The sequence below is a fragment of the Patagioenas fasciata genome, chromosome 1 (genome assembly GCF_037038585.1).
Source record: "Patagioenas fasciata isolate bPatFas1 chromosome 1, bPatFas1.hap1, whole genome shotgun sequence".
In the NCBI taxonomy this organism is placed as follows: domain Eukaryota; kingdom Metazoa; phylum Chordata; class Aves; order Columbiformes; family Columbidae; genus Patagioenas; species Patagioenas fasciata.
In genome coordinates this window covers 25803547-25828747 of record NC_092520.1, presented here as the reverse complement: position 1 = coordinate 25828747, position 25201 = coordinate 25803547, and the positions used below count along the sequence as shown (strand labels likewise).

The following is a 25201-nucleotide window of genomic DNA, read 5'->3' as shown; positions in this document are numbered from 1 at the left end:
CTCTATCCAAAATATTTGCTTGTTTACTTATATGTCAAAGAGGACACCTACTCATATGCCTTTGCTACTTTTCACATAACTTCAACCATGGAATCAGAATTAGCATGTGATTCACTGCAGTCTGCTATTAGGAAAACAAGCAATGAAAAACCTCAGATCTTTTCTTCCCTTCCAGTGGTAACCCAGATTTACAACATCACATCCAAGACATTTAGTCTGTGATAGAAAGCATATTCCAGAGCTCTAGGACCCCAAATAGATAAAGATCATTGCCAAAGTTATAAATATTACTTGATGTATTTATATCTAGGCTGTCTGAAGTGCTATTTGAAGCTACAAAAGCACAGCAACACCATTCTGAGTATAATAAACTTCAAGAAGCTTCACTAATTTACAGCCAGTTCCTGAAGAATTAGATGTATTATAACATTTGCTATTGCACTGATTAACATCAGACTGCATCAGAGATCCTGTAGCACTAATTTATTTTCTCTTTTGCTATAGTATTGTTTTTTAAGATACAGAAGTGTAAGGACCTTGTGTCCACTAAACAGAATGCAGTAACCGAGATTGTACTCTTCTCACATTTTCCCCTGCAAAGACGTATCCTGTTTTGTTCTTCTGCTACCACACAAATATTGTGAAGTGGTTAAACTAACAAAAAATTGTGACTCACCATAACTAAGGACTAGAAGAAAAGAAGGAAAGAAATTGTACTTTTATGGTCATCTTTCATTAGTTTACAAATGGCAAACCAACACGTGGTCTTCTTTCCTTAGGCCTGATTCTTTTCTTACCAGGTGCATGGGAGTTTTTTTTCATTTATTAGGACTAGATCAGGCTGCATAATGGAATCTGTAACAAATTAAAAACACACTGCTAATTAGCGGCCAGATTATTATGTAGTATCAATTAACTTGGTGTTTAATTACCATGGTGATTGGGAGGAACTATAAATTGTGAAATACATAATTAGAACATCAGACTTCTGTGCCACAATGGCTTCAGAGCATGGGTGTAATTAGCTTAGATTTTTCCCAACATTTTCTGTGCTTGCAAGATTTTAAGACAGGCAAATAGCACTTTCATTCCTGCCAATATTCTGCCATCAATGAGAAATGACAAATACCATAGTTCAGCTTTTTTAAGGCAACTGGGAATTTCCTCCTTTCTGTTCATCATATACAGTGGTTTTATTGCAATTACTCTGAATGAAAACCTTTTGCCATGACTAGTATCAAGCAGGAGAACTGCTGTTTCTGTGGAAAATGTGCTTTCCTTTTTTTTTTTCTCCCAGAAATGTTACCCATCTTGTTCAGAATGTGAAAATGTTTCAAGATGTAGACAAGAGCCCTCACTGATCAGTTGGCTACTCAGGCACTTAAGCAGCAGATGAAAATGCGTGGAGTGAGGCCAGAACTTTACCTCCTAGTCATACTTTCTACCATCCTAAAAGGAAGTGGAACATCTTTGTCATGTGAATGATCCCTAACACATAGCTTTCTTCAAGCAGGTTGTGTTACGCAGCTCTTATTGCTACTAGTAGGTGTACTGCATCAAAAATAACTGACTTCTGAACAGCTGACTACAATTAAAGGCATAAAATAGGCATGAGCCAGTTGCTGCATGAGATATTTTCTCAATACTCAATAGCAGTGTTTTTTGAGGGGAGAAAATTACTGTATCTGATCTTGCTGCTGGATTTAGTTTTCCACAATAAAGTACCTGAAATTAGTAAGATTTTTGTCAGTGTCTGCCATGGAGTTCGGTCTAGGCTTGCCAGTTCAGTTCTGCTGCTGATTATGAAATACAGCCGTATCACTGGAGTTTATCTTAGTAACCTGCGGTGAGATAATGTGATATTAGCAATTACTAGTATCTCATTCTTAATTAGCTGCTTTCAGGAAACCTGGAAGTCTAAGGGACATTTTTTTTTATAAAGTAACACCTTCAGAAATGGTATGAAAGGGAAGAGAATATCTTTTGTTGTATTGCTATGTTCTGGGCATTACAGAAAACAGCTGAGGAAAGGGATATCTATCTTCCAGACAGGCTGAACACATCTGGAAGGTGCATTCAAGTGTGGCTGCCAGAAGAGTACTATTGAAGGTTACAGTACTGGCTGACACAGGCTGGTGTTTGTGGGTAGTGACACAGCAGTATGATGCAAAACCTTCAAAACTGATGTTATGATTTCATGTCTAGACTGTGTGTCACTGCTGATCTTTACAGGGCAGCTGAGTACAATATCAGAAATAAATTTGTCATCTCTGCCTGGTTCCTAGCAGATAGGAGCCCATGGCAGAAAACAAGCATTGTAAGTCTTATGTACCAATAATGGCTGTGTTGGTAGGGGATTAAATAGTGAGGAAGAGGTCAGAGGCAGATTTACAGGGCAGAGGAGCTGATTGTAGGAGCTGTAATCTTCTCCCATTAGCATCAGCAGGTGTTTGCTCTGGATCATGAGATGTGGGAGTATTTACGTAATTATGCTGTCCCCCTTCCAGGTGTTGGATGCATCTGTCCCTGGAAGGTGTTCCTTTTCTCCTGAGGGTTTGTCCAGTCATTTGGAGGACACCATAGCTGGAATTGCAGGAGAAAGAGTGACATATGATCTTCACAAGTTCTGGGGCAAGCACATCATTTCCCCTATATCAGATAGAGTAGCTTAAGATGAACCTTTTAAGAACACGGACAATGGAAAGGAAATTAACATCAGAGAATAAGCAGAACATGTTATTAAAACTGGTGGTAAAATGGAATACATCTGTTTGCTTGCTTTTAGGCTGTATGGGTATTGCTGGCATTGCAGCTACAGTTTTAATTTAAACAAGATAAGGATGTCATAGAATTATAGAATAGTTTGGGTTAGAAGGGACCTTTAAAGGACAGCTAGTCCAACTGCCAATATATATCAAACTTTACCTTAGTCATGCTTTCTGCCATCCTAAGAGGAAGAGAAACATCTTTGACCTGTGAATGATTCCTAACGCATACCTTTCTTAAAGCAGGTTGTGTATCACAGCTTTTATTGTAACTGCTACTACCAGCTATAATACATCAAATAGACATATGTATATCTTGATACATCAAAAAAATAGATATTGATATATATAACTTGATAATATTTAACATGACTGCTTTACCAGGGTATTCAGCTGTTTCATAGAATCATAGAATTGTTTCAGTTGGAAGAGACCCTCAGGATCATCCGGTCCAACCATAACCTAACCTAACTCTGGCACTAAACCATGTTCCTAAGAACCTTGTCTAAACACCTTTTACACACCTTCAGGTATGGTGATTCCACCACTTCCCTGGGCAGCCTGTTCCAATGCCTGACAGCCCTTTCTGTAAATAATTTTTTTCCTAATATCCAATCTAAACCTCCTCTGGTGCAACTTGAGGCCATTTCCTCTTGTCCTATCCCTTGCTACTTGGGAGAAGAGACCAACACCCTCCATGCTACAGCCTCCTTTCAGGCAGTTGTAGACAGCGATAAGGTCTCCCCTCAGCCTCCTTTTCTCCAGGCTGAACAGCCCCAGTTCCCTCAGCTGCTCCTCATCAGACTTGTGCTCCAGCCCCTTCCCCAGCTTCATCGCCCTTCTCTGCACCCTCTCTAGTATTTCAATGTCCTTCTTATGATGAGGGGCCCAAAACTGAACACAGGATTCAGGGTGGGGCATCACCAGTGACAAGTGCAGTGGCACAATCACTTCTCTAATCCTGCTGGCCACACTATTCCCGATACAAGCCAGGATGCTGTTGGACTTTTTGGCCACCTGAGACACTGCTGGCTCATGTTCAGCTGGCTGTCAATCAACACCCCCAGGTCCCCTTCTACTGGGCATGGCACTCACTTTCAGGAGGCTCTTCATTGCACATCATGGATACTCTGCAAAAAGAGTAAGCAATAAGTAATGGTTTGTGACTAAATGGAATGAAACCCCTGTTGTCTTTCTCAGCTACCGGCCTCTCTGCTGCCAGTCTTGCTGGGAACCATCGGTTCCACAGGTGGTTAGGATAGGGAAGGGGCCACTGTTGCAACAGTATTTCCCGAATCACAGGGGAAGCAGAGACCCAAGATTGGTTTCCTAAACAGCATAAGAGCCCTGATGTTGCTCACTGGCTCCTCTACGGATGGAGGAGTCGTGATTCTTTTTAGTTTGTAAAAGTATGCAAAAGTGGCAAGTAATTTTGAAATCTTTTAGGGGTGGAAGAGCTTGTTGGAGAAGAAGAGATGATGCAGGGAGGTGGAAGGTAAATGAGGAAGATGAAAGTGGGAAAGAAGTGGGAGAGGCTGTGTTGCGAGGACTGTGGCTTGAGCTTGGTTGGAAAGTTGATAAACAGAGACCTCAGAAAAAACAGTTTTCTTTTGGCAAAAGTTGCGGCGTGGGTGAAGCACCTATGACAGCTTCCCGAGAAAAGGGCAGTCCGCTGCAAGCCACGTTTTCTGTCACCTCGTGGTGGGTGACCTGGCCCTGGAGCAGCAGACGCCGGCTCTTTGCAGCGGGGCTCCCCAGAGCGGGGCGCCGGGGCTGCCGTGGCGGCGAAGGGTCCCGGTCGCTGTCCAGGAGCACGAAGCCGGGCCGGCGCCGCTGGTCCCGAGCGAGCCGAGGCGGGCAGCGGGGGTGGCCGGGGAGCGCTCGGCCGGACCGTTCCCAAATGAAGGGTCACAGGCACAAGCTGGGGCACGAAATTTAGGCGCGGGACCGCGAGGCCTTCGGTGGCCCGGGGCTGCTGGTGCTGCCTGAGCCCGAGGGGCGCGGGGTCCCGGAGGGCGGGGGCGGCCGGATCCCGCAGGGGCTGAGGCACGGAGGGAGGGAAAGAGGGAGAAGGGCGGCGAGGCGCCGGGCGCGGGACGGGGCGCTGGGGGAGGCCGGCGGCAACGCTGCTGCCCCGGGGGCCGGGACGGGGGCGGGCGGCGTGCCGGGCGGCGCTCAGGTGAAGGGGCCGCCCGCCCGGAGCGGCGGTGACGCGGACTGCGGCGCGGCGAGGCTGCCCCGCGGCCCCATGTGGCCGCCGCCGCCCGTCCCCGGCGAGGGGAGCGGCCGCCGGCACTGAGCGGGGCTGCCCGGGGCAGCATGCGGAGCTGCCGAGGATGAGCCAGCACCGCCCCGCCAAGGCACAGCTCCGGAGATCGCTGAGCGAGCAGCTGCGGGACTCCACCGCCAAAGCCTGGGACTTGCTCTGGAGGAACGTCCGGGAGCGGCGGCTTGCAGGTCAGTCCCGCCGCGCCGCGGCTGCCGCTACCTGCCTGCGGCCGCCTGAGGAGACAGCCCGGGGGACGTCCCGGCCCCGGCGGCGCAGAGAGCTCCCTGCTGCGAGGGGACGCCCCGGGGGTGCAGCCGGGGCGCCTGGGGGGCACCTGCCCCGCTGCCTCCGCCGCGCCGGAGCGCGAGACCTCGGGGCTGCAGCCGGGGCGGGACGGGGAGCTCCCGAGCACCGCCTCGGCTGTCGGCACGGGTGCCGCTGGCAGTGGCCGGGCAGGTCGGGCTGCAAGGCGCGATCCGGGGTGCAGACAGATCAGAACCACCCCAGCCCCGTGCAGACAGCACCTGCCCGAGTCCTGGAGGGTACGGAGGGGATGGTGCCACAAACAGCCGCACTCAGGGCTAAACCTGGGGTAGCCCCACGTCGGAGGCACCTTTTGAGCATCTCAGAAATCGGAAGAGTTGACTTTGCCTCCGGGAAGCAGACTCACCTGCTTGTGTGTTTTCTAAGTTTGCTAAGTCATTTATGGGTCCAGTTTGGTTCCTTGATAGGATTTGCATATGAGGAGGATTGCAACTCCCAAAGAAAAACGGTTTGTTTCATTTCAGGCACTTTTGTAGCTTTAGGTCACCTAACTGCTCTGTAAAACCAGGCTCCTGCAGTCTTACCATCCCCAGGTGGAGGCCAGAAGGACACAGAGCAAGGCAGCTGCTACAGTAGGTCAGGTCACATTTAGAGCACTGCTGTCGCAGCAGCACATTTGCTTTATGCATGCAAACATACTGCTGATTTGTATTTGTAAAATACTTCATGAATTAAAAGATCTAGAGGGTACTTGCAAGTTATTATGCTGGAAAACAATACATCAAGATTTATGAGCAGAATCATGTATAATGAAGGCTAATTTGTAAAGCTGGATTTTTCTGTCACATCCTACAGCATTGTTAGGACTTTGGTGACCTTGCCTAGGGCACTGTGACATGCTGGTATTGTATCATATAGAGGTAAATAGTGTATAATATGCATGTCTAAACTGTGTCTACAGCACATTAGTTCTTATGAACATAAAATAACAGATAAAAATTGCATGGTAATTTTTTTGAAAAACTCATCTAAAGTGGGTAGCTTCAGTAATGAATTACTAAATGAGCTAATTTTGTAGTGTTATTGTTACCCAAAATATTAATGTCTTTACATGTAATCTACTTATTCCTATATTAATAGCAGATGCCAGCAGACATTCAGCAAGGATATTGTTGGCTATTTTTTTCTTTTTGGTCAAAGACAGCTATTGCTTGATGGAGCAAAGGACCTGGGCAGACTGCCATGAAGCTGTAGCCAACTTCTTAAGGCAACTGAGTATTAAAATTGATGGAGTCAGACTTTTTATTTAAGGTGGATAGAATACTAATGTCCTGGGTTTATGCACTGCCATAATTTAAGTGCTATTCAGTGAGAAACTGATACACATAACCTTTAATTAAATGAATTATCTGACAACATAACAAAATGTGTACAAATAACATCTGTTGATTCCGGAGATGCTCTCTTGTTCAAATGCTTTCATGTCTCTTGGATTTTTGTTCTTGTTTTTATATTTATTTTCCCTCTAGCCCCTGTAGCTTCAGTGCATATCCCTATGCCTCTTCCTTCAGCTTTCGTTAATGAGAAGGCAGGAAATTTAAACTGGTCTAAATGTGTCATTATTCGCTGGTTACCAGACCAGTTTGTTCTCCATCCCAGTAAGGTAGATAGTTGTACAAGTTCCCTTGTTTTTCTCAAAGTTGACATTGTGGTTCAACCTTGACTGACAATCAGGGCAGCAGTGTATTAATAACCGGTAACTAGTGTTTAAGAGCAATAATCAAAATAAAATGCAGATTTAACCATCTGTGTGCTGTCATATTCCAACCATCAAGCCAAATAAAGACTTGTGATTAAATTGTCATTGTGATAACAGCTTTGCAGACTTGTTTAGCCTATTTTACTTTTTTATCTATTTGTTAAGGTTTCAGACACCAGTTGCCCAACATATACCTGTAAAGACAGTAAGCACAAGACAGTTTAATTCATAAAAGCTATATAATCATTGGGGTTGGATGAGACTGTGGAAGGTCTCTAGTGCAGCCTCTGGCTGAAAGCAGGGTCAGCACTGGAAGCTGGGCAGGTTGCTCAGGGCTTTCCCCAGCACTCCCTGGGAAGAGTTTCTGCCCCAGTGTTGGTGTGCAGGGGCAGATGTCAGCAATGCACAGCTGGGCAGCAGTGTGTGAGCTGCAGCAAGGAGCTAAACCTTGGCTGGAGCAAAAAGAGAGCTGAAACCATGGTTTGGCTGCTCTCAAAGAGGCAGACAGCGTGGCTGGGTTGCTGTCGAAAGTAAGCTGTGTGTGAAAAGACTGCCCCAGTGTGCTCCTTCCCTCCTCCCTCGCCCTTTACAGCAGAGGTGGCGAGCAGCAGCCCAGCTCCTGGTGTGTTCCTGGGACAGGGCTGCTCCGCACTGTCTCTTATTCAGGACAGAACTATGGTGCCCAGCAGCTCTTAGTCACTCTTTCTGATTCACTGGCTGGGATTTGTTTTTTAAACAATGAGTGCCACAAATGCCAGCCTTAGTTTCCCTATGCTTTTCATAATTTTTGCAGAGGTAGTTTAAACTGTTTATGTTCCCACTATGCTTATGGTTAAAGTTGGAATTCACAAACTGATTGAGAAATGAACCGGAATTTTAGCTGCCTTGTTGGAGTGAGAACCTATTTGTCTGAAAAGTTACATGAAGTACTTTTGGTTTAATGTGATTCTGAACCACTATGCTGTTAGTGTAACCATTGCTTTAAGAATTTGGCTAAAGTATTTAACAGACTCTTTAAAAGTGATGACCCTAAGGTGAATCTGAGATCTCTGGTCAAATCATGATCACCCAGTACACAACAAAAAACCCACAAAAAGTTATAGTTTTAGCATCCTTTGCATATAGCTGAAAAGTGCCACCCTCTATGTGTCATTCTATATACTATATACTGTATGTATATATATATATAAATTCTACATTCTGTATAATATATTTTCTATATACTATATTTTACTACATACTAAAAAAAAAATAATCACAAAGAATATATATAAGCTTTGAAGCTCAGTACTTCGGAGTCAGGAGACACCAGAGGTAAGGACGCCTCTTGCTGCCTTGTTGTGCAGCCTCCTCACAGTGTAGGATTGTCTTTTAATGACATGATCACATACCCCTTTTTTGCACAGAGCTTTTCTGTCTCATTCAGTGTACAAAGGAATGCCCCCCATTGCTGAATCTGTTAACCTGGAGCCTGCTGTACTGCAGCCTTCTCAAATCCTAGACTGAGCACAGAATTAGAAATTCCCTCAAGTGCTCATGAACACGGTGCTTAGGAGTACTGAGTCTTGCATACTTGGTACCATTAATGTTTTAATTGTGTTCCTGGAAGCTGTAAGGTTAGGTTGTTCCTGTCATACAGATAGGAATCAGAGGCACAATGAGGTTGAAGTCAGGAGTATCAATAACTCTGAGTGTTGGAACTTGAATTCTCTATTTTAATATCCAAATTATGGCTCTCGGTGGCTTCTATTGCACAGCACTCATGCAAAAAAGCCTCCGGGATCTGATTGTACTGCACCCGGGGAATGAGTAACTTGCAGTCCCTGGCGATCTGATCAGATTTTGTTTCAAGTGACTTGCTGAAATCCAGACAGAGATGGATAGAACTTCAGGGGCGCCATTTACTTTGTGTAGTCTCAGAAACACGATTTTTCCTGTGTGCTGTCTCCCACCCTTTCCTGCATGCCTTCCAGGATCTGTGAGAGATGTGGAGGAGTCCTGCAGCAGCTCGCTTAGTTGGGTACGTGACTCTGATACACGATTAGGTCGTTGTCCATCATCAGACAGGATCCTAGGGAAATGCATGTGCAGATGAGGTAAAGACTTTGTCATAGTGCCTAATGGGAGGAGGGTTGAGTTAGGATTTAATAGGTGACTTCAATTCTGAGACTTCCTGAAGTTTGAACACTTGACTTTGTGACCCTAACATTCTTCTAATAATAGAAAGTTTTGTCTCTATTTTCCTAGGTTTAGCTTTTAGCTGTGGTTTCGCAATCCACAGATTGCCATTGGGGTTTCTGCTCTGTGAAGCTACCACTGCTGTGTCTGATGTGTAAATGCATTCTCAGCTCTTTTGCCAAATTTCTTCCCACCTGATCTTCGTGTCCCACAGTACTTTGTATGTTCTGCGTTCTTGATGAGATTGTATTGTCATTTAGTCTCTTCTAGCTTTTCGGGTACAATTTCTCTTATCTCTTCATTGACGTCTTCTCTAGTGTCTGACTGCGACTGCAGTACAGGACAGGGTACCCCTGAGCACTGTCCCAGCCCCTTCTTTGCTGCAGAGCTCTCCAGGAGCAACTGTCTGTGGATGTGGTCTTTTTGGATTTCAGTAAAGCCTTTGATACTGTCTCTCACAGTATCCTCCTGGACAAGATGTCCAGGATACAGCTGGATAAACACACAATGCAGTGGGTGCAATTGGCTGATGGGCCGGGCTCAAAGGGTTCTAGTAAATGGGGTTATGGCTGGTGACCAGTCACTAGCGGGTTCCACAGGGATCCATCTTAGGGACAGCGCTCTTCAGTGTCTTCATAAATTACTTAGACTCAGGACTTGAGGGTTAAAAGGATATTAAGCTACTAGAGAGTGTCCAGAAGAGGGCTACAAAGTTGGTGAAGGGTTTTGAGAGGAAGCCATATGAGGAGTGGCTAAAGTCACTTGGTTTGTTCAGCCTGGAGTAGAGAAGACTAAGAGGAGACCTCATAATGGTCTACAGGGGAGGAGGAGGGACAGGCGTCGATTTCTCTGGCAACCAGTGGCAGAACTCAAGGGAATGGCAGGAAGATGTGCCATGGGAGGTTTAGGTTAGATGTTAGAAAAAGGTTCTTCACCCATAGGGTGGTGAAGCACTGGAACAGTGGGAGGTTTAACAGCCCCAAGCCTGACAGTGTTCAAGAAGAGACTGGACAGCACCCTCAGACACATGGTGTGAACTGTGGGGTTGTCATATGGAGGGACAGAAGTTTGACTTGATGATCCTTGTGGGTCCCTTCTAGCTCAGCACATTCTGTGAATTTGTCACACCTCTTAGTTGTTGGTTTGACTTAGAGTAACTTTTTTTATTTCCATATTTCAGATTGCAGGATTTGCAATACAGTGATCATGTTGTAAACTGCCTGATATGATTTTGGGGGAGGATCTTAGCTGCTCCCACCCTGTTTTGGGCTTGTTCATATTCTGGGTAAATGGAGTTTGGGGGCAGGTTTTCCACCAAGTCTCCAGTGTTTTTTCAGAGATCAATGCTAGAATGACTCTTGAACCTTTGTTGTGAGGTTACAGGTTCTGTTTCAAAGGATGAAGCACTAGTTTCTCAGTCAAGCAGCATGAAAAAAGTACAGTGGGACAACATACTATGGACTAATTTTATCTTAGAAATAGCTGACCTGCAGCACCAAAAATTGAAGCAAGAGCATGAGGCAGGCTCATGATTAAAAGGAAACTTTAGTTTAAAGAAACCAAAATGAAGATCTTTAAATAGAAAGGTGTAGAAGACTTAGTCTTGGGTATCCTCAACTGTTCAGGAAGACCTTGTACATTAATTTGGAGCTACAAATATATCTTCAAATGTGACTGAAATGCATTTATGTCAGAGATGAAACTGAATATTAGTTGAAGTGGGGTAGAAGATGGAGGATAATTTCTCCAGCAGAAAGTAATTGCTGCATTCAGTGTTTGGCAAAAAGCGACACTCCTTCTCCTCTCAAAAGTAACTTGTAGTTGGTTTGTGGTTTATTGTGATTTTACTGGGTGCTCATGAGCAAGCCTAAGTTTGCAATTGCACCTCTGATGACATGGTGCTCCCTGGCACCTGCTGATCTGTTGATCCTGGGGAATATGGAAAAGTATTAAATAGTGGTCACAACCAGAACTATAGCGATCTATGCACAGTTTTCTGTCAGGACTGTATGGAGGCAAGACCAGCCGTGTTTCTGGAGCCTAATTAAAGAAGCATCGGATGCATAGTTGCCTCATAGTTTTTAGTTTTCAGATAAAATTTCTTCTTAAGTAAACCCCTTTTGTGTACAGTGCAAATGTGTCAGGTTAATCTAATTGAAGCCGTTCAAGAAAATAGTGGATTTTTTAATAAAATTATTTTGCCAGGTCAGTTTTCATTAAAGAGTGTGGGAGATGTGTGTGGAAAATCTGCTATTTGTTGTGGGCAGTTTGGGGGGTATTCTTTTATGTTCTGTTTTAAAAGCATGCACATATCTTTTTAGAAGCAAAGTAGAGATGTTGCCGTCTGTGTCCCCACCAGTGCACTGGAGAGTACAAGATGCTGATACTCATGTAAGATGTATATGTGTAAACTCCCCCCAACCCGACCTCATCAGTGGGAAAAGACTGTCCTTTGTCAAGAATAAAAGTTATGAAAGATGTTCTTTATTCAGGATGGAGTGCTTCAGGGGAGAAAGAAAGTGACTTATGAGTTATTCATTTGGTCAGACATGCCAGGAAATTTTCTGCTCTTGTATCAGTCCTAAAGAAAATACAATAGCCAGAAAAGTAGTTATTGATCTCATACATTTTATTAATCACGCTACATATTCTGTATTCATGATAGTACCAGTTTTTAAGAGAATTTATTTATATTATGTAGATGCTCTTCTTTGCATGCACATTATGTCAGTGTTCAGTAATTTCCATCTCCTTCCCTAGACACTCCCTGAAGACCAGTGGTTTGAATAGGGCGCAATGGTGGCAAAATACCACCATTGTTAGTTCTGCTGCTGCTGGGTTCTCATGACCCTCAGGAACAAGAAGTTAATTCCAGAAATACAATTACAAAAATACCAATATGCTTGACCTGCCAAGTATTTCTGTATCAGCATGAGACTGTGGAGGGGGGTAACGGAGGACTCCCCACTGTTGCAAAGTCCAGAGAAAGATGTAATTTTCTCATACCCACACCCATGGCTCCACTGCCTTTTGCCACGTAAGATTTGGAGTGACTGTGGAGGCGCAGCAGAGATTTGGGGGTGAAAATGACATTCATCCTCTGGTTTTACATTTAATAGATAAATTCTATATTTTAACAAGTCCTACTTCCATCAAAGAAAGCTATATCAGAGATTATTTTCCTAAGAGAAATTCACTTTTACTTACGTAATTTCCTAACATTATGAGATATAAAACTCTGTTGATAAAATGGGAAATCAGTGCTGGTAGTAGGACTGGATGCCACCTGAATCAGTCAGCTTCTGTTTGATAGCTATTTGGAAGAGGTTTGTGATAGATCTCCTTTCTGGAGCATGGCTGTTCACTGATTTCAGTAACACATTAATCTTTATAAAATAGTCATAGTTTTGTTTTTTTTTTTTTTCTAGAAAGTTATGATGTCGGTCCTTTTTACAGTACAACATATTTTTTTTTCTGCTGATTTTGTGTGGTTCCTTGAGCATCTGCAAGATTCTTTCAGTTTTCAGTAGGCAAATATTTCTCCTTATTCCTCCACACATATACATGGCCTCATTTTTTTCCATCTGTAGATGTTTCTTATGTGACTAGAAGAAGGCTGATACCTCGTCAGTATGCTATACCATGCCTTTATGGAGGATTCCTGTAAGCACTGTAATTATTGCTGATGTTTGCAGACCGTAATACTGGAAACAAATCTTAGTACTGTTTTTCCAGGAGCAGAATATGTAATACAATATTGTTTAAGTTCCTGTGTATTTATATGGATGTGTTTACTGGTACTCATATTTTTCTATGACATATAGGAGCTCATATAGATTGGTATAAATATAAAACTTATTTATTTGACATTAAACTGTAATGGCGCTTTGCCGTACCAAGGTTGCTTCTTAATACCAATCATAGCATATTAAATTATGTATCTTCTCAGTTATTTCCTATTACATGTTTTGTATTTATTTGTATGACTTTAATCCTATAGACCACTTTTTACATCCCCACACAAAGGACGAATAACTATGCCAGAAGATGTATATAGAACATTAATATCCACAATAAACTTTTAGCTGCTACGCGAACACCATAATAATTTCCATCAATACAGCCTTATTGGTGGCTGGCCAGCAAATTCCTAAACATGGGACAGTTCTGGACTCAGGTGCTGGAGACTGGACTCACATTCTTCTGCTTTCCCAGCTACAGCAGGACATGGTGTGTAGTTTCAGGAACCAGCGAAGTCTCTGAAGCTGTAAAGTGAATTTTGTGTCATCGCTGTTTGTTTGAATGAAAAAGTATCTTCAAAAGTGTCCCATACTGTATTGTTTTTAAGGATCCTGAGAACTTAGAGGACTTGACAACTTGATTTGTGTAATACTTACCAGGCAATGGGCTTATTTCACAGCCATGGTTTGACTTGTGTTTGTCTTCTTGTGTTTTGTATTTCTTGCATTAACTGTGAGACAGATGCTCTGTCTTGCTCTTCCTGATATCTTCTGCTTTTCTGTCATAGCATGACCAATTCCTGTGCTGCTACGTATCACAATTCTTCTAAATATCATCTCCTTGAATCACAATTCATTGAGAAACCCAGCTTTCACTTCAACCGAAACATATTTTAATATCAAGTTTGAAAATAAAAGCTTGAAAATGTGAACTTCAGAGTCTGAAAACAAACAAACAAAAAATTATGTAAACTGTCTTAGTTTTAAGCCAACCTTGTGATTTTAAACAGTGATACCTGTATTATAATTCTTGAATATTTAGTTTTGGGAATATCATTTTTAATTATAAAGAATTCGTGATGGATTATTTTGGTTATTACAGGCTTAAAAGTATGACAGTGTGGGAAGTTCCTTGACTGACATTAGAGCATCCACAACAAGTCTGCATTTCTGTAGCTCCTTTGCACATCCTGTTTACAGTGAAAAATGAAAATATTTTGACAATCAGACCATCCTGGTGCAGTTTATACTGCAAATAAGCAAAGACTGAATGAATACTGATATGAGCACAGCAAGTAACTATGGTACAAGAAGGCACCAGGAACATCTGCAGTTCATGGCACTTGGTTCCAAAAACCCCAAAACTCAAAAAAACAATTTAGTTAATTTAAGTGATAAACAATTTAATGTGAAATACTCTGCCTGTTGTTCCAGTAGAGGGCAGTAATTTACATACAGTAATATCAATTAGCATGTGGACATAACAGGCATTACGGAATACTGGACACAATAACTGATTTTACTAAGACAGTGAAATATTCAAGGCATATCAAGTCCCTCAAGGACAGAGTGCCACCCTAAAGTTTTCTTTTGTGTGCTTTTGCAGCAGGACTTAATAACGTTTAATTACAGTAGAATTTATGCAAGTCACACTTAGCTCACTAAACTCAATCACCTCCACCTGTCCTGATGCTACATGCAGAGGTGTGCAACACTTGCCCCCGCTTTAATGCTCAAAACACCCAGACTGAGGGGCTGTGACACAGCTCTTACATTATTTGGGTCACTTAAAGCAAGAAAATATACCAAAAATATGTGTTTGGATCTGAAGGTAATCACATGAAGTCCAAAACTCTACAGTGCAGATGTAGCCTCACTCACCTGCCGGGCGCTGCTGTAGTGTGGACGATGCAACTTGCCATCCTTCAGTGTAGGGTCCTGAGATTACTGCTGACTATTTATTACACTTGGAAATGTAGAAATAGGCCAGAATTCATCAAGGTGAACAAGCCTGAGATGCTTTCAGTGAGTATGCCAATCAAAACTAAAACACACTCTGCTGTATATAGTAATCAGAGTGAGCTGTATTTCAACAGATAATTTAATTGAGTTACTGATTTTTTCCCTGTTGCTGCTGAACAGTAAGTACATAGCAAAGTTTTTGTGTCCGGAGATATTTTTACAGATCCAGCAACATGCTGTGGTACAGTGGAAGAGGTGGAACTGAAACTCATGATCATTGTGGTTTTTTAAGTGGTAACAATTTGAATCCTAATCTGTTTCAAAATAACTACCACTGAAATTTATGCTTAGCTAAAAATTGTTTAATCTACGAGTATTTCTTCAGTAGCAAGAACGGCACTGGTGCTCTGGGAAGATGTACAGCTTCTTGTTTTTTGGGGAGAACAGATTCATGTCCCAGGCTGTGATGAGGCAGGAGACACTGAACCTTCACACGTCATTCAGTACCACAGCACTTAAGAAAACAAAACAAAACAAACAAACAAACAACAACTACAAAAACACCAAAACAAAACACCAAAAACCAACAAACCCAAAAACCAATGAATTGGAATATTGGCTTTGTTATAGAAATAATTTAAAGGGAAATTACCTCCGCACAGAAGCATAATTCAAATATACCTTATGTCATTTGTAGATCTGTGTGAATCTGTCCCAGGTTTTAGGTTATTTTCAACGTGCCCCTCATCCCTCTGGGAAATACACCTCTCTTTCCCCATCCCAGTCCCGCTCATACTGATCTGAATGATATACTGTTTCATGCTCTGTCCAGAATAATGCCATAGTAAATTATTTGAGACTGTGAGACATTTATGTGCCAGTTGACTGCTGAAAGAATACGCGATTGGCATCTCATGGTCTTGCTCATGCTGAGAGGTTGCTTTAACATAAGGACAGATTTTATCTAAATAAATCAATTTTACAGGGAGATTTTGGCCATTGGATTTGTAAGTAAGAAAGAAACGTTTTATTTATGACGTTGGAAAGAGCACAGCTGGGAATGCACCCATTAATAGACTCAAACAGATGGATTCTGACAAGTCCATGAACTATTCACACTCTTTTTTAGCAAATATTTTGCAGAAATCTCAACTTGCAAGTGCTGCTTCAGAAACAAACATGGAACTTTCTGTCTATCTTAAGGCACAAAACAAAGGAGTTGTGAGTGACTTTAAAGTACTGTGAGTTGAGTGTGCATACGATATTAACTTTAAATCTAGGACGGAGTGCTTTTAATGGAGAATAGTTATGCCTTGATGCAGTAAGTGTTTTGAATTATAAATAAAGTCGTAAAGGGTGGGATGTCTTTATAGATGTAGTGAAGTGAGGATTTTCAGCAAAGGCTGGCACTGCTTTTTTGAGGAAACAATATTTTGCATTTGTGGAAGTCACTGTCTGAGACAAGGCAAACGCCCATCTTCAGAACAGCTCTCTAAATAAAGTAGCAGAAATGGAAGAAAGCGATACAATATGGGCAAGCACTAGAAGAGCTGATAGGAGAAAACTGATGGGAAGAGGACTGCTGTGTAATAGTGTAACTAGTGACTCAGATCATGTACTTTCAGGTAAAACCAATGCATGGCACACATTGTTTCTCTTCAATTTTTAAACTTGAATTTGTTGCATTGACATTTTACTGAAAATGACTGTATTTCTGGTATCATAGGAAGGTAGAAATGACAACTGATACTTATGACTTCTCTGACATTTACCATGTCTTCTCTTACTTTTCTCAGTTGAGATTTTCAAAGCCCCATGACAGCTTTGAGTCCATCAGCTACCTGTGAACAGACTGGGACATTATATAGCCAAAAAGACATTAGTCAGCTTTCAAAATGTCAGTAATTGCCATTAACATGCATAACCAAATACACGTACACTGAAGCTCTACCTGAATTTCTTCCACATGGTGAGGTGTTTGGGGTTTTGCCCAGTTTCTTTCTTGAGAAAGCTTCCTTAGTTAAAGATTTGGACTTCGTTGTTGGGTTTTTTCTGCCAGTTACATCAAGGAAAATAGAGAGAACTTCTCCAAGATCAGCAGGAATGCTCTGAATTCTGATGTGAGGATGGCTTTTATCATCCTGACTTGACTCAATCCATCACTTCTGAAAGTAAAGAATCATTAGTTCCTAGGGAGTCAGAAGCACATAGCTTTACATCAGCTCAGCAAATGAGTATTTTGGTAATTACAGTTGCTCTTTCTATATTTCTCTCTAACAGCTCAAATGCTTTTATTTCACAACAAAACTGATAATTTGATTACAGCCTTAATTCAGCAGAACACTTAAAATAGTTTGTAAATTTAAATGGTTAAGTGTCCAACTCATGTGGACTCATCTGTTTTATTACATTTAACCTCTAAACCAACAGCATATTCTTTAAAAAATCATCTATTGAATCAGCGTGGGAGGACACATGAGTTCATCAGAAACAGGGCAATACAAGAACATCCATATCTCTGATGTATAGTAAAATAGAGAATACTATAGCTAGTCTGATTCAAATAGAAATCAAATACATTTCAGAATCTAGGTTAGACAAGACACTGCCAAACAAAATTGACTCTGAAACATCTGGGTTTTTTTATAGAGAACCATAAACACGTGTAATTACAAAATGGCCCAAGCTGTTCTTTTCAAAGGCGCACTGAACAACGAGGACAGCAGGACAAGTGTTACAAAGCCAAGGCATATACATTAAACGTGGCATGGCAGCATTTTGCAGAAACTATCAGATTCAGAGGGATTATAAAACAGCTGGGCTGAATTGTAGGTAGGAACACCAGGCTCCACCGAGTTGTTTTTTAAATCTCTGGATTCTAGGTCACAGCAGAGGCTGTGATGTAGGGTGCTCCCTCTTTCACTCCTTTGTGTTGCTTTCTCTTACGGGGGGCTCATGATTTTTAGAGGGCTGGAACCATTATCCCTTCTTTCGTTAAAAGGATCAGTTGGTGCAATCATTAATGATCTTGAAACTGGGAAGAAGTTTATTACTGTGACAGATCAAGCAACATATGGAAGGAAGTAAGACATCCTCCAGAGACAGATTAAGTTTTTGACAAGGCATTTGACTGAAATTTTGGAAAATAAACAGGTCATTAATTGGGTCCAGATTTAGCTACTGCAAATTGTGCAAAGATGTTGCGGACCAGATGCTTTCCCCTATTTGTTTTTACAATCCTTTCTATTTATGGACACTCTTATTTAATGACTTATTTCTTTAATAGAGGGCATTGTTTTGCACCAGAAGTTGTGTCCTCTCAGTCAGTTTTGCTAGTAGATGCCTGAGTAAAACATAACACGTCCACACAATTTCAGGGGAAGAAACAGTCAGGAATAACATTGTAAGTAGGAAATAATCAGCAGGAATTTGTGGAATACAGTAGTCTCTGTAAAGTTACCATTTAATTTTTCCCTAGGTTACTCAGGACATTGCAGTTTTTGGTTTTTCTCGTTGCAGACCCTGCTAGTGAAATGTCAGAGACAAAAACAGCAGCCTAAGACTCAACTTGCTGATGAAGGTGTGAATGCAATCCATGTCAGCATTACTCTGGCTTTCCTGAGGTGTGTGGCACAGCCACTAACATACCCGTCAATCCTTTTGAAGCACAGTTTCAACCTGATCTCCGGATCAAAGCTGGATCTCAAAATGGGAATGTAGCAGCCAAGTCAGCTGAGCTGTACTGGCTGACAGAAACGCTTGAGGAAAGAAATCTTCATTCCTTTCCCACTTATTTTTCGTTTAGTCCCTGGAGTACAGGCATTTGGTTATGCTCTATCCGCAGTCTTGATTCATGGTATAAGTAACGTACAGGGTGAAGAGCATCTGCCCTGACTTGAAAGCAGTGAGTCTAGCAGGGATGTCTTTGAAAAGAATTGAGCTAGTCACATGAGGTTCTTTACAGTCAGGACAAGAATAAGTACCTCTGAAGGCAAGTCCTGTCATCCTGAAATCAGTGTGTGAGAGAAGAGGGATGAATTGCCCTCCGTTGGTGCTTATTTCTTTCCATAACCCTTGCCAAGTGACAGCACTAAAGACCTGCCTGCATCAGTGACAGGCAGGCAAAAAGCCATCTCAGCTGCCACCTCAGTGCATTTGATATGGAAATCAGTGTGCGTTGCAGAAATTTAGTTTTAGAGATTGGTGCTTATAGCATCTCAGGCTCTGTTCTAAAGTACCTGCTCAAGTAAGCACAGCAGCAGATTGAGCTGACAAGGCACCTGTGACTTCAGCGGCACTTGAGCATCCACTTATAGTTACGTGTTCCAGCAGTAACCAGCCAGTGTACCTGAAGCTCACACAAGTGTTTTTCCATTTCCAGATTATTCTGGGGAGGTAGATTGTGAATTACATGTCTTTAAAACACATACCAAATTTATCATCATAGAAGCTGTGTGCTTTTATTTGTGATCCTAGGCTGGTTTAGCTAAGCAAAAAGGGCAGCAGCCTTGCAGATTTCATACTGCATGCTTTAAAGTGTGTTTTAAGGTTCACTTTTCAAACTACTGGTTAGTTATCTGATCTGTGAATATTTATTGTACTCATTACAGTGTCCTCAGTCAGAGCAAAAGCCCGTCAGCTTCAGGTATCCTGTTTTTCACAACAGCTCCTTGTGGATACTTAGGAAAGAATATAAGGACATGACAAGTTTATGGTATGACCTCTTAGCTTCCAGGTTTCAGTAAACAGCTTTTGCTGCTGTTGTTAACAAGGCTGCCAATTAGGAGCAAAGTAAGAGGGAGGTTTACGATGTGCCTGTGCACTTCCTAGCTGAGGTACACCTAAGCTGGTGAGACACAGAGTCTGCTTCCCGTTTGTAACCCTCTGGAGACGTGTAATCCCTCACATCACAATTGCTATTTTAAAAAGTTATTTTCAAATCATCCACAGGTGTCACAGCCAGAGTTGCCTCCCTGTCACATGAACTTTCACTTGTCTGAGCAAAGTGGGAACAAAGTTTATTTTTAAAGCAATATGGGCTTACTAGTGGTTTGAAAGCAAAACGTTCAGGACTCCACTTGGTTTTAATTTATCATCCAACTTATTACGTTTGGTAGCATATTAAGAACCAGTGAGTATATTATTTGTCGTAAGTTCCTCAGGACATAAAAGGAAGAAAAATGAAGAATGAAATATGCAAATCTCTGGTTCACTGTTTTCCTAATCCAAGTATACAGCACATACAAAGTCCGAAGGCCGGTTCTGTTCTCAGCTACACAAGTGCAAATCCTGAGCACTTATAGGGTAACAAGCAAATTCTGGTTTGGAGTAAAAGACCTCCGCAGCAGCATAGTCTGGACACTTTTTTCAGGACCCTGTTTTGCCTTAATGTCATGTCCTAATAGTGGAGAACAGCACTTCCCTGTCAAGATCTAATTGAACCAGAGGAAAAAAAAAATCAGCAAACATGAACAGGACCAACCTTTTTCAAATGTCAGGTGCAACTTCAGTTCTGCAATTTTTAGTTGCCCAACTTCAGATACTTCAAAGAAGTCCTGTGTTCAGATTAAGGAAACCAATGCTCCCACAAAGTCAAAGCTTTGCAAGTGTCATGGAAAATCGACACAAGATGAGTAGTTCCTTTTGAAGGTTTTGGCCAAGGAATTTTTCCAGTAAAACTACATTCCATAAACATGGAGCAACACCCTAAGCAGACAACAACAAATGAGGAGCACCATGGCATTGATTTGAAAGAGAGCTGTATACTCGGAAAGTGGGACAGGGAGAAAGCCTGGTAGAGGAACTTGGTACGGTGCCAGGATAAACAGAGGGTAGATGGCAATATTTTCATCACACTGGAATCAAGAGAGTAAAAACAAAATTCAGGGCTGGTATGGACCATATCAACCAGCTCTCTTGGTCTGCCTGTTTTGAACAGAGGAGGAATCAGCTAAGGAGAAGAAATCTTGGTGAGTGGTTGCAGGAGGAGGAAGGAAGATGTGCATGGGAGTGAGTAGGTGTCCAGAGCCAGCGAGGGGAGAGGTGGAGAAAGAGAATATGCCCCAAGGCAGGACAGCTGATGCAGCCGGTAGAAGGAGGGAACGTCTGCTGGAGAATAATTCAGTGCTGCAGCTTTTAGGCTCTCTGAAGTCCTTCATGCACACTAGAAGCATTTTGCAAAGGCAAGCGGTGGGGCAGGAGGAGGGTGCCGGCCCTTTCTCAGGCTAAGAACATTGTGGCTGTCAAGTAGCTGTGTAAAGCCCTTTCCTCTGCATGACTCCTGCTACTTGGCATGCTTCCACTCTGTGAAAAAAAATAAAATAAGAACACCTGCAGCTTGTTGACCAAAATTACTTTATCCAGTTAGATACATCAGCTTTATGGTCTATATAGTGTAGTGCAACCCAGGAGTTAAAAAAAAAAAAAAAACAACAATAAATGCAAGAAAGAAATGCAGAGTCTAGAAATGGAAAGGTTAACTTGTGCACAGAACGGTTGATTTGATTGCTGGGAGACAGAAGATCCTGGATAGGGACTTGTTGAATTCATTAATATCTATTCATATTGTAAACTCTTCCACTGCTGTTTTATTGTGGAAGGTCTGCCAGGGATTATTGTTGGTTTTGTGTTTGGTTGGTTGGTTTAGTTCTTGTGGTTTTGTTTATTTGTTTGTGTGGTGTTTTTTAAATAAAATTATAGCCATTTCGTACTCCTAAGTCTTCTGATATGAAAAAATAATAATTTGGGATTAAAAGTTATGGTCGTCATGCATTCTCTTTCACACATACAGGGCAACGAGTACACTGTACAGAGCAATTGTTGTAGATTATTCTAAATTCTGGCTTTAGGTGAGGGGTAAGTGATACCTGTATGTCCCATATTTCCCTTGGCTTCTTTATTTGTGTGGTATCCATTTAGGCAACAGTATGGCTGAAATTATGCAGCCAGCTAAACATGCAGGTGTGTTGGTCTTGTGTGTAGTGGCATGGTGGGTCAGCCTTAAAGCTGGGCTAGTGACCCAGTTCAGTGCTCATCCATATTACTTTCTGTGCAGGACCTTCCCTCTGTTTCTTTGGTGAGCAAGATGGTAATCTGAGTAAGGGAAGAAAATGTCGTGTGCACCCTGTTCTCCAGGGCATGGGCAAGCACATGCCTAGATGCCATGGGGATGGACCTCTTGCTTTGTGCTGGATTCAGTGCCCTCACTCACCATTGCAGCACCAGCATGGGACTGCCATCTGTCAGACCAGGTGATTTTGTGCTATAGCAGGGGTGCTGGCTGCCACAAGGCTTGATTCAGTTTGCTTTGTCAGGGAGATAGGAGAGGTGGAGGTAGAAAGGGTCACTGCAGAGGACATCCCTCCTGAGAACACTTGCAGCCCGTGTAGCCCAGACTCCCACCACGCGTCACCCAAAAGCCCAACTTGTCTGAGTAACCAGCAAAGAGATGACTTTGCTGTACCTAATGACTGTCCTGGTGGTGATGGCTTGGAGGTTGTGGGAAAAAAGGAGACATTTTAACTGTTAGTCAACCAAATGCTTTATATGCACCCTGCAGAGTACTTCCTTGCATGCTGAGCTCCAGTCCAGCTCTGGAGTCAAGACCCAACTGACCGGTTAGTGTGTATTGCTCTGTAGAGCCTCATGTACAAACATTACATCCGTGTTGCTCAGTATTTATAAGATCCAATAACATGCATTTAATATATTGGGAAATCTGTGGCGTCCTGCGAGTTTAAGCAATGTGTCTCATCTGAAGGAACCCGCTACAGGTATAGGACCATTTTGAAGGGTATTTCTTTTCACCTTGGTTCATGCAGTTACAGTATACGTTAGTCTGCCTGTAGTGGACTGATATTGCTTGTAAGGAAAATTATCTGCCTTCAAAATTATATTTTATATATATATATTTTTTTTTTAATCTATATATATAGATACCAAAGTAGCTAAGCAAGGCAAAGATTACTGTTATTAATCAGGAAATTGGTACAGAGGTTATACAGCTTCCTTGAAGTCTTACAGCAAGTCACTACCAGGTAGTCCTGTGCCGTCACTGTCATGCCAGAGTGCCTTGCTGGACCGGAGAGTGAATCATGCAATGAATTTTAATTGATTTCAAGGAGTCTGGAGAATTTCTGGACAAAATAACCTTCACGTTCCCATGTACCAGTCCCAGGCTCCCGTGTTTGAAATAGTGTTGCCAAGAGCTATTCTGTTCTGTTTTGTTGGGGTTTTTTTATTTTTAAAAAATCTAACTTTGGCGTTTTCTCTCTAGCGGACGGAGGAAAAAAAGAACTCTCTCAAAACCAGATCTAAACCTGAATATTTCTTCTCTTGCCCATTTCATCATCATGGTACTGGAGTCCTGTTGAAAAGAAAATAAATAGTGAAGCCCTCACATGAAGTCTGCGAAGGCATGAACCTTCAGCTGGGATTGGAATGTTTGCCTGTGGTTCAGAGTGACACCAGCAGTAGGGCTGGGTAGGGATTTGCAATGTATTTGAGTAACATAAGAAACTAAGTTTATCTAAACACTTTCTTATGTTATCACTGCATTATCCAAACACTTTGTTAGTGAGAGTGGGAGATTAGGGTGTGTGTTAGCCCACCACTGCTTAAATGTATTTACACAGTTCCTGTGGGTTTAGTTTTAGGAACTTGGGTATAGATTTAGCAGATAGAATTGCACAAAGAGTATGGAAACTACTTTTAGCTCATTCCTGTCATAATACCATCCAAAAGCTTTGGCAGAGGATATCTACCAGCTGAAATGTCTTCCTCCCTTTTGACCTCTATTTAGACCTCTATTATTCAACTTTTTTTTTTTTTTTTTTTTTTTGTTTAATGTACTGTTGAGACCCACTGTCTTTAGGAACTTCACACTGCAGGATGCTGGCTATTTTTGGCTTGTGAAGAGTTCAGCTAAGGCCAGTGGAGTCTATATTCATATGCTGGTGTGGTTTGACTAGGAACAAGTGTGATGTTTAAAACTAGAACAGGAGTGAGACCATGAGGCCTAAATTAGCAGCCAGGCACTGGACAAAACAATCAGCTCCTTGAAAAGACTTTACTCGCTGGCCAGGCGTGCCTGGTCCCTTTTAACCCCCTGGGAGAGTGGGACAGGAAGGTCACATCCTCTGAGCCTGTCACCATGGCCCACAGACCACCAGCTTACACTTCACCAGCAAATGTACCAAGAGGACATGGAGAGGTTTCCAGGGAAATACTTGCTGTTCCGGAGGCTCCAGCCACAAACCACAGGAACGGTTATTTTGATGCATTTATATGCTAGCAGTGCTGTTATGATCCCACTTTTATGTAGTCCACAGGGTGGGTGCAGGCTGGTTAGCTCACATAAAAATATAGACCAGCTACTCCAGGTCAGACCACAGCCCCATCCAGTCCAGCATCCTGCGTCGGCCAGAGGGCAGACACAACTATTTTGGGAAAAAATACAACACTAGGATAAGCATGTACTGATACTGTGTATGTTATATATCCTACCTGCGTTCATGTGCTTCAGGGAGGTCCTGAGCCACAAGCTGGAATTTTTTGCATAATGGCCCTTGCTGGATTTTTTCTTTCAGGAATTCACCCATCTTTTTCTGAACTCTTCTAGCTTCTGGCAGCTACAGCATCTTCTAACAGTGACTGCCAGGGATCAGCTATGCAAATATGAAGAAATATTTGTGTTCATTTGTTTCAAACCTGCCCTATGATCATTTCTCTTACTGTTCCCAACTTCATCCACTGCAAGAAAAGACCCCAGTATTCACAAGTAGTGGGCAGACCTTTGTAAGAGCGTAACAATGTTTGTTGGTTTCCTTTCAATTACTTTTCTAAAAATTTTTAAAATCCTCTTTCCTTTTTTTTGTTCCTACTAAGCACTTGTATTGGATTTTCATAAACTTATCCAAGATCTGTTTCTCCAGTGATAATAGCTACAGTAAATTCCAACATTGTGTGCCTTTAAGGTGTTTTTTCTCCGGTATGCGATCAGCACTCAAAAGTTACAGTTTTGATGGCTTCTCAATCAATATCATAAGAACCTTCAGTGTTTCCAACAAATTTCTGTTATGAGTTCCAGACTAATTTGGTGTCACTACATTTTGTGACCTCACCGGTCAGTTCCTTAAAAAAAATCATGTACGGATAGTGGACAAAATAGATTCCAGTGCTAATCCCTATGGGAGTCCCCTGGGAACCTCACACCACTATGAACATGGACTATTTATTACTATTTTTGTTTCCTGTCTTTAAGCAT

General features: G+C 42.2%; 2 protein-coding genes and 1 long non-coding RNA gene across 7 annotated transcripts in view; 2 read left to right on the top strand and 1 right to left on the bottom strand.

The window, feature by feature from the left end:
• STARD13 (StAR related lipid transfer domain containing 13) overlaps window positions 1–25201 on the top strand; it is a 309147-nt gene that overhangs the window by 155472 nt on the left and 128474 nt on the right. The window contains exon 1 of one of the 5 annotated variants that reach the window (XM_065829847.2): window positions 5007–5222. The exons of the other annotated variants lie outside the window; for them this stretch is intronic. Coding sequence (XP_065685919.2) covers window positions 5102–5222 — 121 coding nt within the window. The 5' untranslated portion in view covers window positions 5007–5101. Of the gene's footprint in view, window positions 1–5006; window positions 5223–25201 lie in introns of those variants that run through there. 5 annotated transcript variants of the gene reach the window in all.
• Window positions 1–25201, top strand: part of LOC139827249 (uncharacterized) — a 343678-nt gene that overhangs the window by 219700 nt on the left and 98777 nt on the right. The gene's annotated exons all lie outside the window — the stretch shown is intronic.
• LOC139827250 (uncharacterized) lies at window positions 11860–15789 on the bottom strand. Its single transcript, XR_011737684.1, has 3 exons — window positions 14857–15789; window positions 13633–13916; window positions 11860–13500 (listed from the first exon to the last, which is right to left on the bottom strand). It is a non-coding gene; the product is annotated as an uncharacterized lncRNA (long non-coding RNA).